Raw genomic sequence first — 18,807 nt, 5'->3', positions numbered from 1 at the left:
GATAAGGGGTGAGGTGAGTCTAGAGGAAAGGTCTGTGGCTAGACCTGTCAGGGTAGGGTATAGTCCCAAGACATCTATTTCTGATGTAAATGCCTAATAGAGAGAAAACACAATGATGAAACCCAGTAATTAAGATGGCCTGTCCTTCAAGTGACATTTAACCTCTTCCAGTGGGTAGTTTGTTGTTTGTACTGTGCCAATGTTTGAAATGACCATGTGGCAGGGATAAAAGACCTTCAAGTGCTCACCAACATATTTTCCCTCACCAATACTGATTCAGATATTACCACTATTAAGCACCCAACACACTGCGGGCGGTGGCCAACTTTGAGCCCATGACCTGACGTTCACAGTGTATGTGGTCTCTCAAGTGCTATAAATTCCAAAGAAGGAGCAGAAGGGCCATGTGTCTATTGTGGATGGGAAAGCAGAAGTCCATCAGACGATGGGAACAATACCATCCTCCGCCTGTTACTGCTGGCGTCTTGCTGAGGTTTTTTTTTTTCTATCAAATGGGTCAGTTGGAAAAGATGAAAACAATGGGATTCATCAACTCACCTGTGTGTCTGGCTCATTTCTGACATTCACCCTGTGATGTAGATAGCATACCACTACAGGAATCAAGAACAGACCTAGAGATTACTTTTCCTGTCTAAGATTTCACAGATCCTAAGGGATGATTTCAAGAATAGGATTTGGGTGTAATTGCATGTCTTTCCAGGCCTCCTTTAGAGCCCTTGTTGGCAATGGTAAGGTATGTCTCAGTGAATGTCTGCCAGCCACATGGAAGTCACTGTCTATCCATTGTACCTGCACTGAGGTACAAGGAGGTCCTGAGGTCACTGAGAAGGTAAACTTCATTTTTTTGGTAATCTTAATTTTTATCCTACGCATCTTTCCCACCCTAGTCTATGAAGCTCGGGAGAACAGAGGCCTGCCTGAAGAGGGAGTAGCAGTAAGTTGTTGCAACATGCTCCTTAGCATTTCTGAAGTGTTCTAGGTTGGGAAACATCTCAGGCTCCTTTTTCTGTGGTCATATCCTTTCCCGTTCGTAGGGGAGGGAGCAGAGTTTAATTTTACCCAGTCTAAAACCTGGGAACCTTAGGAGAAGTGCAAAGAGCAGAGCAGGAGGCTCATTTTCAGGGATGCTCAGAACTGGATTCACAGTTCCTCATCTAGGCAGACTGTTCTGATGGACACACAGCTAGCCCTAGTAGTAAGCAGGCACTGTTTCCTATATCCTACTTCCATGTTATCTCTTTTCTGTATGAGTCTTGTGATTTTTCCTCTTGGAAGTGTCTGTCTGCAAACCTTTATGTTACTTTATATTATTATGGAAACATGGTTTGTCCTTCATGTTGTCACTTGGGTTGCACTAGAAGCCTCACTCTCCCTAATTAAAAAACAAACGAACTTTGTGTTCATGTATGTGTGTTTGTGTGTTTGTGTGTGCACATGTGCACATATACACGTGCCATGGTACACATGTGGAAGTCAGAGGACAGCTTTGGAGAATCAGTTCTTTTTCCCCCACTGCGTGAGTCTCTGGGGATCAAACCCAGGTCGTCAGGCCTGGCGGTGAGTGTCTTTGCTCAGCCATCTGGTTGGCCCTCAGAAGCATCTTCTCCATAGTACCGAAGCTTAGTCTTTTCATGGAACTTTGCTAATGTAGAGTAGGTGTGAGTATATTTTTTATCTTCTGAAGTATTGTTAAATAATGTGTGTGCAATAATTGAGCTTGCCTTAGACTGGCCGTTTTGTTACCACTGTGATGTCTGTCAGTTGTGTCCGCGCTAACCTTTGAGGGGTGGGGCCATAAACACGATGCCTTGCACAGTGCTCTGCGTACATCCTCAGAGAACTTTAGATAAAGTAAAGTATGGTAATGAATAGCCAACAAGGGATGAGTATGCTTTTCTCAACTAATTAAATAGATATGAATAATAGGCATATAATTCCTGACATTTTCAGTGAGAAAAATTCTTTATTTAAAACAGGCCGATTGCCTTCTCTTTTCCTAGATTAAATAAAATATTCTACAAATAAGAATTTTTAAATCCAATATATGAAACCCAGTAATAGCAGTCAGGGTTCTCCACCAATCACCATTTAATAAGGCTTAAATGAAATACTTTAGAATTCTGAAACTAAGTGCTTTGGCTTAGAGAAAGAAGCAGTGTCACATTTCCTGGGCATAACGATGTCATGCTAGTAAGAGAAATTCCATAATGCCTAAGACAGCTAAGTGCTAGATCACCAAGTGCTGAGCCTCAGACTTGCTCTGATATCATTAATAGTATTTCTAAATCACGAAGACAGTTGATACGTTTTATTTCAATAAGAATGGAAGCAAGAAGGGACCTACACTATTTCTAGCCACTTGTATTTATTAATCCATGCTTAGCGATCTTAATACCTTCGCTGTGGAAGGGTAGTAAGTGTTTTAGCAACAAGGCACGCTATGGGGACAAAGCTGGGAAGCTTGTGCATACACAAAGTAGCTGCTAGCTGAAGGTTGTCAGGGTTCTTGGAAACGCCATGCATTGTGCACCGGGGGCTGGTGCACTTTGTTTCCAGGCATCAGTGGCTGCTGAGTGTCTGGGGACATGGTGATATCCATGGTGGCTTCTCCATCACCCAGGGGTGTGGTAACATCAGCACCATAGGTTTCATAAACTTCTGCTAATTCAGGGGTGATCAGTGGGTCAGCAGCTGCAGGGGTGACTCCAAGGAGCCCCTGCCTTTGCCCTGCAGGACCCCTTGCCATGCTGGGAATGTGGTCACTGGGGAAAGCAAGAAGTCCTGCATGGGCACCGGGTGCTATTTGTGAAAGGAGAGCTGGGTTTTCCCGCTTGGCTGGGTTGGCTTCTTGCAGCAGAGAACCTTCTGGACCCTCTCCCTTCTCTGGGCCTTTGGTTACAGACACTGGAGAATCTACTTCTACAGTATAGTCTCCGCCCTTGGGAGAATTCTGATTCAGTCCCCTGAGGGTCTGCCTGAAGCCTCCAAATCCTGGGTACAGAGTTCCATAGGCCATGGGACTTCCTCTTTCTCCCTGGAAAATAAACATCCACCAATGACACAACTGCTGTGTGTTATTCATTCCGTGCAATCACACCTGGTTAGGCTCCCCGAGAAGCTATGAACATTAACAGAACAGGAAGTCAGCTGGCTGACTGCTCTGCGAAAGCATACTTCTTACAGAACCAGCTTTGAAACACGGGAGGGGGAGGATTCTGGGCAGAGAAAGGCGGCTTGCAGGAAAGGCAGGCCTCTCTTACTGTTCTGCCACCATAACGTTAAAACTGTAGGCAGGTCAAAAAGGGCTCTGCCATCATAGAGCAAAGCATGGGACCAATAACTGTCTTGGTTGAGGAGGAATGTTCTGGGGGGATCTTGCCCATGCCATTTTTCAGTGTCCCTCAAATACAGCTCTTTGTATGACTTCAACTCCTTCGGTTCAGTTATCTCTCTTTTTTTCTCTTTCCCCATCCCCTTCTCTTCCTCCTCTCCCCCTTCCTCTCTCATATCCTTCCCTTCCCTTCCCTTTCCTTCTCTCCTTCCCCTTTCTGCTTTCTTTCCCAACCTTCATCTCTGTCTCCTCCCTCTGCCCTCTCTTTCCCTCCCTCCCCTCTCCCTTCTGTCTTCTCTCTCCTTCCCCGCCACTCTCTACCTCCCCTTCCCTTCTTTCCCCTTCTCCCTCCTCTTTCTCTCCTCTTCCTTTTTCCTTCTTCCTCTTTCCACTCCCTTCCCTCTCCTCTTGCCTTCCCTCTTCCTTCTGTTTTCTTTAGATTTTTAAAAAAGAAAATGTAGGAAAGAGATTTATTTCTCTGGAGGAACAAAACACCCCACTTTCTGTGGACATATAGAATTCTAGAACTTAACTCCTCCCCCCCCCCCGTCACGACTATGGGAACCAAAATCCAAGACTATATATATATATATTTGAGCAGAGCTGTGTGATTTCCTCACTGTTCTGATTCATTTTAAATCTCATTTTTAATTTTTCCACTATACCTATTGTGCTTTTCATAAACAATCACGGAATCTCTTGAGAATGAGACAAAATGTACTTAGATTAATAAGATGGTAATTTATCTTGGACACTTAATTTTAGCTAGTTGTATCGGTATTATATAAATACAATACTCATTCCTTCCACTTTTCTTGGCTTTTTGCTAGGTCTCAGCTTTTATGTCATCTCCAGCGGTGACTCTGTGACCTGCCCCTGGGCTGAGGTGTCTTACTTTTCCTCCTCTTTCCTTCTAATAACATGACTGTTGTACTTGTCCCACCAGTTGGCATTATCTGCATGGAACCTCTCTTCCAACTCATTTGATCTCTAAGCCCTGTAGCATGTTCTGCATTTCTGGCACACAGAAGGCAGTAACCCATGGTGAGGTGTCAGTCTTCTGTAGCGGCAGCCTGTGTGTACATTTATTCATTCAGTAGGCCATGCCACTGGCAGCGAGTTGCTAACTTGCTGTAGCTTTAGTTTCACTTCGCAGCCTAACATGTAATTAGTAGACAATTCTGAGAGAAAATATCAGGTTATGTGAGCTACTGATCTCAGATCTGACAATTTTACTATGCACTAACAGTAACAAAACAGTAGACTCTCATTGCCTTAAAATAGATACTCTCATTGGCTTAAAATGATCTAACTTAAATTCAGTTTTTCTCCTTTTGTTCTTTTAATTTTAAGAGCTGAATTACTTTGGGTTACTTTTGGGGAGCCTAGATAGTCTTAAAAGGCGTGGGATGCCTGTACGAACCGCACATCTTTTTTATATTTGCAGTTTGTCCTGGTGACCTCTCTTTGAGGAAAGATGACTCTTCTGCTCCCAGCCAAGGAGAGGGACAAAACTCTAACTTGAGTGTCATTCAGGAGCAAATGTTTAGAAAATGGAATAAAAAAAACCCCAAGTATTTCTGAGACAGGGTCTCATATAATCAAGCCTGGCCTTGCCCTTCTCCTTGATCCTCCTGCCTCCGTGTCCTGAGGATTTGGATTACACTTGTTATCACAGTTCTCAGCCCTGAAACAATTTAAATCATTAGATACTGCTTCAGCACCGAACTTTTTTGCTTTGGAGTAGAACAACTCCAGTCTCTAATCCTTCATGTGCTTTTATTTTCATTTTATATGAACTGGCCTGTGTGTCTGTGTGACAGTGTCAGATCCCCTGGAACAGGAGTTGCAGACACCTGTGAGCTGCCATGTGGGTGCCTCTTGTGGGAAGGCTCAGCTGTTCTCCCTGACCCCGTTGTAGGAAGAGTTAGGAGGTAGTACTCACGGGCATTTCTTCTGAACTCATGAAGCCAACTCTGGCGGGAGCATTCTGTGCAAAAGGAAACAGTGCATCACTGTATGAACTAGTAGCCTCCTGTGACTTTCTTAGCTACACAAGACAAAGCCAAAAGCCACCTAGGGTTCTCTTAAGACTTAGTGCTGTCCACGGGCAGAGCAGACTCATTATGGAGTAAATAGAGCCGATTTGACAGATTTAAAATTAAAAATTTAAAAATGCAAGTGTGTGTGTCTAGAATTATGCAAATAGAGAAGTGTACCACCTTACTACTTAAACTGTGACTGTAGGTCTTTAGGGTCTATTTATTTGGGAGTCTTGTGTTTGGTATGATTTATGATTTTTAGCCCTCAAGATGATACATTGATGTCTTAACTGGTGCTTCTTACAGAACACGGACTTACCAGTTGGTTCGCTCCGTAAGACATGTAAAACATTCCTGGGTAAAACTGAGCAGAATGAAATAGTTATAAAAAAGTGAATCTTCCCGAGATAACCTGTTTACATAAGTTTCACACACAGAAGTGGAGGCAGGAAGCAGACACTTACAGCCGAGGCTTTGTTGTGTGTCATCGGTCCCCGAGATATGGAACGGGCTATCTGGAACACCTTTAGGAGGTGGCATACAGAAGAGTTAGCCAACACAGGCAAATCTCCACTGCAGGGACTTCTAAGAGCTCCAGGAACAGACTTCTTTTTTAATTAATTAATTAACTTTATATCCCAATTGTAGCCCCCTCCATCCTCTCCTCCCAGTCCCACCCTCCCTCTCTCTTCCCCATATCCCCTTCCTCTAGCCCTCAGAAAAGGGTTGCCCTCCCCACTTCACCAACCCACCCCAGCACTCAAGTCACATTAGGACTGAGCGCATCCTCTTTTTCAGTGGCCTGGCAAGGCAACCGGGAATATTTTTTTTCAATTGATTAGTTTGAAAAATTAGTCATTAATATTTAAGAAAAAGAAACCCAGAAATACTCTATACCTACAGGTAAATTAGAAAATTAAAAAAATTCATTCAAACTCTTTGAAATATAGAGGTACTTTTTCTCCAAGAGATTTATACTTACTGTTGGAAATTGTGGATCAGCAAAATCCATTATTGGGACCTGTATCATAAGGAAATATTGAAACTATCAGTCAAAACAGACAAACTGAATACTCACTATATTGTTTGTAATTACAATAAAGCAGTTTAAAGATGTTTCTCTATTTTATTCTAAGTGTCGTGACAACCTATGCCTTTACAGTTGTCTTTGGTTGATATGACTCAGGTGAGCTCTCAGGGAGGTGAGACACGTCTATCACGGACTGCTATACATCACAGAGTAAATGGTAGTAAACTTTGACAATGGAACAGAGTGGTTTGAATTTTGGCTCTGCCTCTTTTAGTGTTATCCTTTAAGGATTTGTAGCCTAGCAAAGTGTAGGACAGCCTATCTATCTATCTATCTATCTATCTATCTATCTATCTATCCATCCATCCATTTATCTATCTATCATTTTTTTGAGACAAAAAATGTGTATCCCTGGATTTCCTGGAATTCTGTAGACCAGGTTAACTTTGTACTCAAAGGTCCTCTTGCCTTTGCCTCTGGCGTACAGAGATTAAAGGCATGTTTCAAGCCCAGAGTGTTCTCAGGTTTAAAAAAGGTTCATAATGTTCATCTTTATAGGCTTGTAGTCAGGATCATATGAGGAAATATTAAATGTCTGCTACATAGTATTGGTAGTTACATAGCGCCTTCCTTATCTGTCCTTTGTTCTTGTCTTTACGATGCTACAGGGCAGCTTCACATAGCTGTATTTATCCATAGAGAGATAATAACTCAACACCCTACTTGTTATACAGTGGGCACACTCACTGTATTATTCTGTTACCAACACTGAAAAACCCAAGATTGTGAGTGGTTTTCTCAGAGTTGTCCTGTTCCCAAGGGGAGGTTCCATCTAGCCAAATTTAGAGAAGCAGATCTCTTGAAATCTACCATCTCTGACTGCAAAAATAGAAATGGTTGTTTATGTCTCATGAAAGAACAATAATAAAGTATTCACGTTTTAGTATATTAGGCCTGAGGGAAGTGGTTATTTAAATATATCCTGCCAGTTGGGATTTTTTTTTTCCTCTCATTGTGTTAGTGGGTGATCCTGATCGGATTTCAAAGAATTACCTCAGCTGTTGGTGGGTTCTCTGATGGTGTCACCTGCGGCTCATCTGCTGCTGTCAGTTCTCCTTCCTGCAAGGGCAGCTGTCCAGGGTGCATTGGAGGCTGAGGCCCTGGCTTCTGGGGTGTGACCTGGACACCAGGTGCAGGAGTGGGCTGGAGGAAGGGTTTCATTCCTGGCTGGTGAGGCTGCAGGGATGGCTGTGATGGGAGAGGTGGGGGATGCACAGGCAAAGAATATTCATACTGTAGAGAAATTTGAAAAGAATGTCAGGAAGAGATGGTTCATTGAACCACGGTGCCTAGAATTTCTACAGCAAAGTGCTTGGATGCTTGCTGTTGGGAGGAAACTATAGCCTTGAAGCAGAGTTTATGCAGGAGGCAGAGGCAATGCATTCAAGAAAGCTTTAAATGTACTTACCCCTCTACCTTTGTTGGGACCATCGTTTCTTGGGGTGCGGAAATCTACATACCTGAACTTTCTGGTGGGAGGATTCATTCTCTCCTCTGGGCAACCACCACTACCTGTATGTACCTTTATTCTACCACTTTCTTTCTGGATTATTAGAATTGTAAAAAAAAAAAAAAAGGTTTCCTGAGCTAGCTGACAGACGACAATGTCTTATTTGTGTTTATACTTCTCATATTTAACATATTTATATTGCTACTAATGAGTGCCCATGTACAATTTAATAAAAGGGTAGTTAAAATACTCAGATATTGTCATCATAGATCTGTTTTGGAAGCAACCAAGTGAAGTGATGACTACTAATAACATACTTTCTGTGGTCAGTGTGGCCTTGTTATAATGCTGTCATGGAAGTTCATGTAGAATTAAAAGTAACCATGAAGCCACCCATGTGGTTTTCTGTTTGTTTGTTTGTTGATTTTTAAGAAATGACTTGTGATTGGATACATATTGTGTATAGGTTAATTGTGTTTTCCTGGAGCTGGTATGGAAAGCTCGTACTAACTTGCCTCTGCTCTTTGTCTTCAGCCATGTGTTAGATCCTGTAATATCCATTACTTCCGGCTCACAATTACACCTTGAGTTATGTTCCATCAAAGTTTCATGAGCTTTTGAGCCATTCTAAAATGACCTTATTTTCATTCTCCGAAACCACAGTTTGGATAATATTCTTATTAGGAATCTAATAAATCATAGTTGACAGACTGATATATTTATTGGTTTCTGTTTGGCTTATGGTGTTTTCAATCAGGATGATTGTAGTCATTTGAAATTTGTCTTAAGGTAATTATTTAGGACATTTTTATTAAAATGGAAATTATTCTTTGTCCAGTCTTTTTCTTTCTGAGGTTGTTTATTGTTGTTGCTGACATCTTTACTGTAGATCTATTTCAGAGGCTATTTGAAATAAACATTCAAATTTGTTTTAAAATTAAAAAATTCCCTAAGTAACAGTATTTTCTAGAAGTTGATTTATTTGGTACCAGTGGAGTCTTTTGTTAATTACTGTTATATTTCCTGCTTGTAGTTATCAATTTTAGGAAGAAAAGTAGGGAAAGATTTTGAAGCTTGAAGTGCGAACACATGGAGGCAGTGAGCTTACCTGCTGGGTTTCATGTTCACTTGGTCTTATCCACGGGAAGGAAGTGTGTGGTGGGAGGAGTCCATGTAGCCACAAAGTGTTAAGTGCCTTCCCAAAGCCAAGCCTTGAGTACTGGCAGGAAGAGAGAAAGCGCACATGTGTTTCAGTATTCTGAGACAGGAGCAGACAGCAAAAGGGACACTGGTTTATGTGAAATGGACAAGTTAATTCTCTCTTCCAACAAGATCAAATTATGTTCTGGGCCATGTCACAGTATGCGGTAAACTTGTTGGAGATTTAGTGTTTTGGGAATTTGTGTTTAGGGCCACTTTAAAAAAAAAAGTTAGTGTAAGAATGGATTTTGCTTACAAAAGAGATTCATTCAATGCACATATTCAATGCTTATTTTGTTGGTGTTTTGGGACAGGGTTATACTACGCCATGTCCCTAGGTTGGCTTTAAACCTGCAACGTTTCTGCTTCTGTATTCTGAGCTCTGGACATACTGTTTGTGCTTTCCTCTGCCACCACACACCATTATTACTATAATTTGTGTTTTGAGACTGACAGTGTAGCCCCAGCTGTCTCTGAACTCAGCTTCTTCTTGCCAACGACTGGGATTACAGGAGTGAAGCCCATGCGTGGCCATCAGGCTTTACTTTGTTTTAGGCTTTCTTAATCACTCATTTCTTCTCTCAATATTTAGGCATTATCTTTTAATAAATAAATGTTATACATTACAGTACTATTGCGGTCATAGCCACCAACCATGAATGCTTGTAATAAATTCTTGAAAATAAAGTTTTCATGAAGATCTCATTCATCTCCTATAGTTACCTGAGAAAGTGCATTGAGTCCCTGCAAGCTTCCCAACTGCCTCATTGTCTATAAAAAAGAAAGTGAGTTAGTGTTCTAACATGTATTAGATGGCCATTTGACACAACTGTTTCCCCATGACATTTAGCGTCATCAATACAAATCTTGGGGTAAGTAAACTTGAATAAAGCTAACGTAGACACAAATTATAGAATTATATTATCACTGAAAGAAAGAAATGTAAAATGTAGCTTTGCCATTGACATGGTCAGTCTGAAAACAGTGAGCTTGCTTTTGCCATTAATTATGTGGGAAAATACTAGTTAATTGGGTGTCACATTGAGACATAGGAAAATATCTCATTCAAATACAATATGAAGACAGTTGTGAGAATATTGCTTAGTCAACCCCTTCTCTCCCTCATTTAAATTATTTTAATTAATTAATTATTATTATTATTATTATTATTATTATTATTATTATTATTATTATTATTTTTTTTTTTTTTTACAAATTTAGCCTGAAAAGAATTTGGAAAAACAGACAATACAGTATACCCTCGCTTCTTTTTCCCCCAGCCAAAGAAGACCTCAATATGATAGATATTAAATACTGCAAGAAGTAGTATCTAGGTAGATTGGCAAGACTGTCACTGCTTCTATAGAAAGTAAATTTCTTCTTTTGAGATGGGTCTCCCTGGATATCCCAAGTTGATCTCCAACTCATGGTCCTCCTTCTTGCCTCAGTTTCTCTGCATGTTAGGATTACAGGTGAACTCTACCATACCTGGCCTACATTTATCATTTAAATGAGAAAAGAATGATGCTGCTGGTATTGAGTTTGAGCTAAAAGTCGAGAGAAAAATAACCTCAGTGAAGTTAGCTAGCAAGTGAAATGACTATTGGCTCATATATGTACTGATTACTCTCAGATAAAAATTTGCATGACTGTGTGAAAAACTGTGCAATTATGCATGTTTCTGTTAGCTTCTACATTGTAAAATCTTCATACTTTACTGTGGTTTTCTAAATTTGTATTTCTAAATTTATTTATAAGAGCTACAGTAAAAGAAATGCAGGTTTTATAGGCGCAATTATAAAATAATGTTAATGCTACTGATAGTATTATTTTTAAAATAGCTAAACTCTGTACAATTATATTTGTGTAATGAGAACCTTACTATCTAAGATATAATCAGCAGAACTAAATGTAAGTTGTTTCCAGCTATAGAGTAACGTGTCTTAACAGGTACAATAGGTAATGTACATATGATATATTAAGGATTGATTATTAGTGTTGCTTTGATTCACATTCAAATGACCTAACACTTAAAACTGAAGTAGAATCATGAAATAAAGTTGTAGTGAATGCCATGAACATTTATAGAATTTCTCAGAATGATAGTCAAAGGCTTCAGAACCAGGAAGTGAAAAACAATACATTACATCTATCTACAATCAGGAATATGCTAGTGTGGAAATTATTTATAAATATACTCATTTATGCAATATATAAATATACATACACACACATTCATACACACATAAATAATGGCTCTGGTGATACATACCTCAAGGCTCAAACTAGCCATGCCGGGAGGTGCCATGCCTTGAGCCCCAGGTTGTTGAGGAAATGCCTGAATAGAAACATGAATGGTCTTGAGTTGTTTGTCAAGAAGCTTCTCTTAGATGTATGTTTGGAGTAGGAGGTCACTGCAGAATGGAACGTCCAGCATAGAGGCTACCATATTGGTTAACTACTCAAATAGTTTTTCAGATAGGATGGAGAATTAAAGTTATTTGGAGAAATTGTTATATTTAGTAATTTTGATCCTACATTAATTTTTTGGAGTTCATCTTAATACTATTTTAACTTAAAAGGAAGCTGATTTGCAATGAGAAATAAAATAAGGTAACAAATCATAGACTATTTTATAGTCCTACATACGTTCACATTTAAAAAAGCAAAGGAGGTGAATCTGACCTGAGTTTTCCTGTGTTTTTTAGAAATGTCTGTGCTTTTGGTGTATGGGATATGGTATGAGTTTATGCACTGAGAAGTCATGTGCAAGAACCCTCTTGCCTCCCATCCAGAAAGCTTTAACAAGCTTCCCAGCCATTATTTAAAGATTATTCTGGTTATAAGCTCATGGGTCTGTGTTTAATGTTTTAAAGCATGGGCTGGAAGTGTGGCTCAGCAGTTAAGAGCACCTGTTGATCTTCCGGAGGACCTGAGTTTGGTTCCCAGCATCCACGTCAGGTGGCTCACAACCATCTGCAATGCCAGCTTTAAGGGACTGATGCCTCTGATCTCCTTTGGCACCTGCACTCATGCGCACATACCCACATGCAGACATACACATATGTATAAATAAAAATAATAAAGTTATATATTTAATTTTTAGCTCATACAATGGATATTTTCCCTCTTATTCTAGTACTAAGTACTTTGCTATTGTCAAGTATATTTGTGAATAACTTTTTAAAAATAGAAAATACTCCTTTTAAGAGTTTTTTATCTTTTCATGTGTTAATAAGCACAAATACTGCTGTCTGAGGATTGGTGGAGACTGGAGAATAGAATTAGAGAAATTAGAATTTCAATTTAAAGTTAAAAAGTTGTTTACTTATTTATTTTAGATAAGGTTTTGGTAATTAGCTCAGGCTGGCTGTGAACTTGTTATGTAGCCAAGGCTAGCTTCTAGTTCACAATATTCCTAGCTTCCCAAATGCAAGATCAGTTCTGAGCTACTGTATCTACCAGAAAATTGGGTTTGAAAATCCTTGCTATTCTCATTTACCTAGTGCTGAGATTATGTTTCTTTCCATCTTTCATTTATACTACAGGATCTCGGTCGGTGTGAGTCAACATGAGACATAAAACTTGTCTTTGAAATATTCTAAAATACTGTTTGGAGTAGAAAAATTATGTTTCCTTATTGCTCTTAGATGATAAGGCTGACATCTAGCCTCTGTGACTTTTCATTCTTCCCGGGGTTGATTTAGTCAGATGCAGTAGCCCTGTAGATCCCCTGGGGCAGACTTACCGGCACCGCGAGGCTCATTTTTACTAGGGACAGGAACAGGATCAGGCCCTTCATTTTGAAAAGTGGAATCTAAAACACAATTGTTTTGAAAAATTACATCTGACAGAATTGAATTTATAATAGTAAAAGTGAATTTCTAAGATTGAGTGTCTGTTCTTCCAAAGACAAACAGGTTAAAACACACACACACACACACACACACACACACACACACACACACACACATACACACACACACACACATCCAAACCCAAAACTTAGCAAAAGCAAAATGTTGCTAAACAAGTCGTTCTCAGGATGAGGGGATGAACAATTAAAATAGTATCTGAGCAATTATTTTTATGAAGCTGCAATCTGAGCAACTTCCAGGTATATCCTTTAAATGCTGTCCTTTCTTCATAAAATGGGTCTAGCAGCCACCAACCACAGAATTTTATTCTTTGTTTAAATTCAGATAAAATTTGAAATACAGTCTATGATTGGGTCACAATACAGAACCATGTCAAAACTTTCAGCCTCAAGTTAAAGTTGAACATATTTATCTCCTTTGATATTAATGATTTTCCTTTCTAAAAACGAATACTCTTAAGATGTATTTTATAAATTCAAAAGACCCTTCAACTCTAGCATGAATGCAGGCCTGATCGGCAGATATGCTCATCTCTACACTATTATAAGTTAGGCATTATAAACTAGTCACTAATAATCACAAACATATTTTTAAGCAGTTGTATAAATAAGTTTATTTTCTTAGCTGAATGGTATTATTATATTTTCTGGAACATTCTGATGGTTGAAATAAGCTAGTATTCAGCATCTTGTGATAAATGAAGATAAATCTTAGTAAAGATTATCTGGAGATAGGAAAAGAGAATTTACAGCAGACACATGCAAATGATAAAATCACATTTTACCTTAGATGCTGACATTCACTGTGCTCCCAGGCCTGATGATGCCAATCAAAACAGTTCTAAGAGAAGAAAATTAATTTTTTTCTGGACTGTGCCTGGGGCTCTCTCTGTGTCTCTCATTCTGGAAAGATCAGAAACCTTTATTTAAAGCGCCAATCCACCAATCAAAGTGAAGCAAATGTAGGAAAAAAAAAATGCCCTCCTACAATTAGTCCACACCCTTGTATTGCATGTGAGGACATTGGGCCTGTAGGGTCTCATTACTTTAAATTGTAACTCAGCCCCTGTATTTATTCAGAGAACTGATTGCAGGGAAGACAGTAAGGGGATAATGGACATAGGCTTTCAAGACAATCATTTTGGTGAGCTTTGGGAAATATATGTAAAATAGGTAGAAAACAAGCCATTATCTGTTTTGTGTAAGGGTTTATCTGTAGATAAAGTAGTGACCCAATACCAGTATTCTTAAGACTTTGACCTTCATGCTTATTGTGGTAAAAGTAATCTTCTACCCCACCCCACCCCACCAATAAGCATACCCTAGAATGAAACACTAAATTACCTTTTAGGGCTTAAAAGGGAGGATGAAACTGTTGCCCAGATACTATAAATCTTGTGATTTTTTTTCCTCTCAGAATTTCCTATGTATTTTCATCTGAGGATAGTTGACAAGAGATAACCATTAAATTTTTTTTCCTCTTCAAAAATTACATGAAATCTTTGGTGCATGTTCTTTGTGGGGAGAGAAAACAATTAGAATATTCTACTGGAACCAAACAAACCCAAGGTCTCAACTCTACTCCTTAGACAGCCAGTTACCAGGCATCACTGTCAAGCCAGATTAATAAGGTATCTTTGGGTCTCTTAAAAAGTTAAACATCAATATAAGCAGATAAGAATGATACGAATATAGATAGAACACCAGCTGCTAAAATGTTTTTCTGCCCTCTTAGTCTTTCCTAAGGTATGATTTTACATAGGATAACCATTTAAGACTAGTTTCTGAAGAAGGGATGACTCAGTATACTCTTAAGGAAAGTAGAGATTGCACCAATTATAGGGAACACCGAGGAAGCTGGTATTTTGGGAGGAAGACATCTTCATACCCAACTGCAGACCTAATATCTTCAAATAATGTGATTTAAGAAGCTCAATACTGCTCCCCGACAACATAGGTTGTTAAGTGAAAACCTCAGTGTTTGGCATGGGATACCTCCCTATGAGAGACTCCAGAGTGCTGCAAACATCTTAGACAATTGCCATCACTCTTTGGTTGTTCATCATAGATAATAGGGTCCCATTGCTGAAGACACCAGCACATATGTTGGTTGGAGACATAGAGAACTTAATCTTAAGCTGACCAGGAATCTTCCTTTCTGTTATCTAGCTTTCAATACTACTAAAAGTGGCATTCACACCTCTGAATGGAAAGAAAAAAATACACTAATGATCTTACCCAGCACTGGACCCCCACATGCTACAATACTGACTTGCCAGGTGAGGTGTGCTCATTGGTGCAATAGTGGCATTACTGTAGTGAGACAACCAACTACTTTGTCATTGGATTTGATGCCTTGTCAAAAGTAGTTCATTCCTAGATCTGTAAACCTAGTCAAAATCCCATGGCTTTGGAGGTCACAGGCTCTAGAAGGGAGCTTACTATTGTTATTTTGCTAAATTGTCCTGATTTTCATTTCATTGTCCTGCATTTGAATTATTTATGTTTATACCAATAGATATGGGCTATTTCAACCTTTGACAGGGATGTTTCTATCTGTAGTAGTTAATACTGGTCAAAGTGACGAGAATAAGTAACTAAGTGCGTAGCCCTAAATGGGACATTTATGTCAATCTGTATGCCCTGCCAAGGCCCAGGGAATATTATGGAATCAGGGGTAGAAAGACTAGAGAACCAGAGGGTGTGGAGAAGTGCTGTGAAATACTGTTTTCTGGACATGACATTGCTGTTGCACACGTGAATTCACAGGAGCTTTGGTTGGATGCATAAGATCGAATGGTCAGATTTTCAGTATGGATGGGAAGTGGGTCATGAGGACTCCACCCTATGTCAGGAGCTCTTGGTAATCGCTGGCAGCTGTAGAAGGATAGTCATTTTCCTGTGGGGTTATAGCCGCAGGTAGGTTGCCCTTGCTTCAGTGGATAGCCCCACACCCTCGTATTCTGAGGGGTAGAATTAAAGGCTTTGAACACATTAGAGGATATTTCTTACCCATCTTCTCTCTTTCTCTCTCTCTCTCTCTCTCTCTCTCTCTCTCTCTCTCTCTCTCTCCTTTCTCTTCTTCTCCTTTTTCTTCCTTTTCCTTTTTTTTAAAAATTCTTTGTTCAGATCTATATCTCATTTTTGGTTTGTTTTCTTCATTCTTTTCAAAAGTTCTTTGTTTATTCTAGCTAGTAATTCCCCCCTGCCCCCTCACTGTGGGATTTCTCTTCACTTGATTGTTTTCCTTAATGTACACAAACATTTTAGTTTTATGTAGCCATTTGTCAATTGTTGGCATTAATTATTGAGCAAATAGAGTCTCATTCAGAAAGTCCTTTCATGTGCTGGTATCCTGTAGGGCACTTCCTATGTTTGCTTCTGGTGGTTTCAGAGTATAAGATTTCATGTTGAGATTTTTGATTCATTTATACAGGGTAATAGTAATTTCATTCTTCTACATGTGGACATCCTGTTTTTCCAGCACCAATTTATTGAAGTTTTTTTCTTCTTCTTCATAGAATGATGATGGCTTTCAGTTTGTAATAATTTCATTTATTATGTTTAGGTATACACCCCACCCTCAGTCCTGTTCTCACTAGGACTCTTATCATTAAGTCTTGCTGGATTTTTCTACATGTAGACATCCATTTAGACCAGCACCATTTGTTGAAGATGCTGTCTTTTTTCCATTGCATGGTTTTGGCTTCTTTGTCAAAAATCATCTGTCCATAGGTGTGTGGGGTCATTTCTGGGTCTTCAATTGGATTCCATTGATCAACCAGTTCATTTCTATGCCAGTCCCATGCTGTTTTATTACTGTTGTTCTATACTACAGCTTGAGATCCAGGATGGAGAGTCCTCCAGAAGATTTTTTATTGTACAAGATTGTTTTAGCTATTCTGTTTTTTGTTTTGTTTTTCCCATGGGAAATTGAGACCATCTTTCAAGGTCAGTAGGAATTATGTAGGTACTTTGATTGGAATTGCATTGAATCTAGAAACGATCATCCTAAGTGAGGTAACCCAGAAAGATACGCATGGTATATATTCACTTATAAGTGGATATCAGACCAACATAGACATCCTCTGAGAGACTCTACCTAGTGGGGGATGGGGACAGATACTGGGACTTGCAGCTGGACTCTGGGTGAAGATCTGTGAGTTGTATGGAAGAGATGGCAGATGGAAGGACAGGGGTAGCGGAGAGGAGAGGTGGGGAGGTGGGGCTGTCAGGAGCTCCACAAGGAGACTATCAAGGCTAAAGGATCTGGACCCAGGGGTGCCTGCATGGCAGAGATTCTGGACCCCCTGTTCAGATGAAGCCAATTGACAGCTCATTCTCCACATGGGGAAGTGGGGGTATTGTGGGACTGCCTCTGACAAGATCTCTAGTACCCAGAATTTGATCACACCTCCTTGATGGAGAGGCCCTGTGGGAGCACAGAGGAAAGGAATGCAGACTATCCAAATGAGACCTGATAGGCTGTGATCAGACGGTGGGGGATGAGGACCCCACCGGTCAGAGGTCTAGAGGAAGGAAATAGGGCAGAAGAGGAAGGGATGATGGGAGCAGGAAGATAAAAGTGAGGGGATTACAATTGGGATGTAATCTGAATAACAGCAACAACAGGGTGAGAACTAGAAGCTGAAATCTTTTCTTCCCAAATTGATTTTAGCTGTGATCCTTTTCTTTGTTCGTTTAAAAAATTATTATAATTTATTCAGATTACATTCTGATTGTTATTCCCTTATTGTATCTTCCCATTCCCTTCCTCCCTCCCTCTTCTGCCCTATTCCCCTCCCCTAGACCTCTGACAGAAGGGGCCCTCCTCTCCCACCATCTGACCACCGTCCATCAGATCTCACTGTCCTTGGTTGGTGTATCAGTTCTTACAAGTCCCACTGGGTCCAGATCTGTTAGACTTGATAGTCTCCTTGTGGAGCTCCTCCCACCCCACCCCATCCCACCCCACCCCAGCCCAACCCCACCCCACCCCACCCCTGTCCTTCCATCTGTCATGTCATCATACAACATATTTTGATCATGGTTTCTCCTCCCCCCAAATCCTCCCAGATCCTCCCCAATTCCCCACACATGCAAATCAATGCCCTCTTTTCTCTCTCTTTTTCATTAGAAAAGAAGCGAGCATACAAAAATAATATGAAATTAAAAACAAACTAGAATACGACAAAACAAACAAACAGAAAAAAAAAGAACCACAGAAAAAGCACAAGAAATACACACAGACACAGAGACAGACACATGAACAAACACAGAAATCCCATAAAAAACATGAAATTAAACTATAATATATAAGCAAAAGTTTAAAAAAATGTCCAGACAAAACATTGAGTCAACTGCCACTCCCAAATATCATTGTGTTTGTCTTGTGTTGACTATCCACTGCTGGGCATGGGGCCTATTTTTAAGTGTAGTTTGTAAACCCACTGAGGCGCCATTGGTTGGAGCCTCTAGTGGTTGGTTATAAATTGGAGATAGCTTTTGGGTTAGGGATGAAGGTCGTGCTCACTTCCCTTCTCAGTGCAGGAACCCAATCAGCACCAGCCCAATGCAGGCCCTGTACATGCTGCCACAGTCTGTGAATTCATACACCTTAGTGTCTTCCATCCCCACCAGCTCTTACAGTCTTTCTGCCTCCTCTTCTGCAGGGTTCCCTGAAGGGAAGGATTTAATGGGGACATCCCTTTGAAAACTGAGTATTTTAAGGTCTCTGAGTCTGTATGCGATACAGCTGTGGATCTCTGTATTTGTTCCCATCCACTGCAGGAGGAA

General features: G+C 40.0%; 1 protein-coding gene across 2 annotated transcripts; it reads right to left on the bottom strand.

The window, feature by feature from the left end:
- Positions 1-2,485: 2,485 nt before the first annotated feature.
- Ambn (ameloblastin) lies at positions 2,486-13,811 on the bottom strand. 2 transcript variants are annotated; one of them, XM_051170351.1, is made up of 11 exons: positions 13,797-13,811; positions 12,883-12,951; positions 11,407-11,472; positions 9,858-9,905; positions 9,043-9,153; positions 7,478-7,717; positions 6,377-6,415; positions 5,859-5,918; positions 5,714-5,758; positions 5,298-5,342; positions 2,486-3,055 (listed from the first exon to the last, which is right to left on the bottom strand). In XM_051170351.1, the coding sequence occupies exons 1-11, from the start codon at positions 13,809-13,811 to the stop codon at positions 2,519-2,521; spliced, it is 1,275 nt and encodes a 424-aa protein (XP_051026308.1). In that variant the 3' UTR covers positions 2,486-2,518. The 2 variants fall into 2 exon arrangements, with proteins under 2 accessions (XP_051026308.1, XP_051026309.1); XM_051170352.1 differs by having other exon boundaries at positions 7,478-7,672.
- Between the last annotated feature and the right edge of the window lie 4,996 nt (positions 13,812-18,807).

The sequence above is a fragment of the Acomys russatus genome, chromosome 28, assembly GCF_903995435.1.
Source record: "Acomys russatus chromosome 28, mAcoRus1.1, whole genome shotgun sequence".
Classification (NCBI taxonomy): Eukaryota; Metazoa; Chordata; class Mammalia; order Rodentia; family Muridae; genus Acomys; species Acomys russatus.
This window is presented reverse-complemented; position numbering and strand designations above follow the sequence as displayed.

What these genes read in the sequence shown, in the direction of transcription:
- Ambn (XM_051170351.1), bottom strand. An exon ending in GACTCAATGCACTTTCTCAG is followed by an intron (nt 9,154 to 9,857) that starts GTAACTATAGGA and finishes TCTTCCTGCCAG; the next exon opens with TACTCAAGGCTTGGCTTTGG. An exon ending in CTGATCCACAATTTCCAACA is followed by an intron (nt 5,919 to 6,376) that starts GTAAGTATAAAT and finishes CACCTCCTAAAG; the next exon opens with GTGTTCCAGATAGCCCGTTC.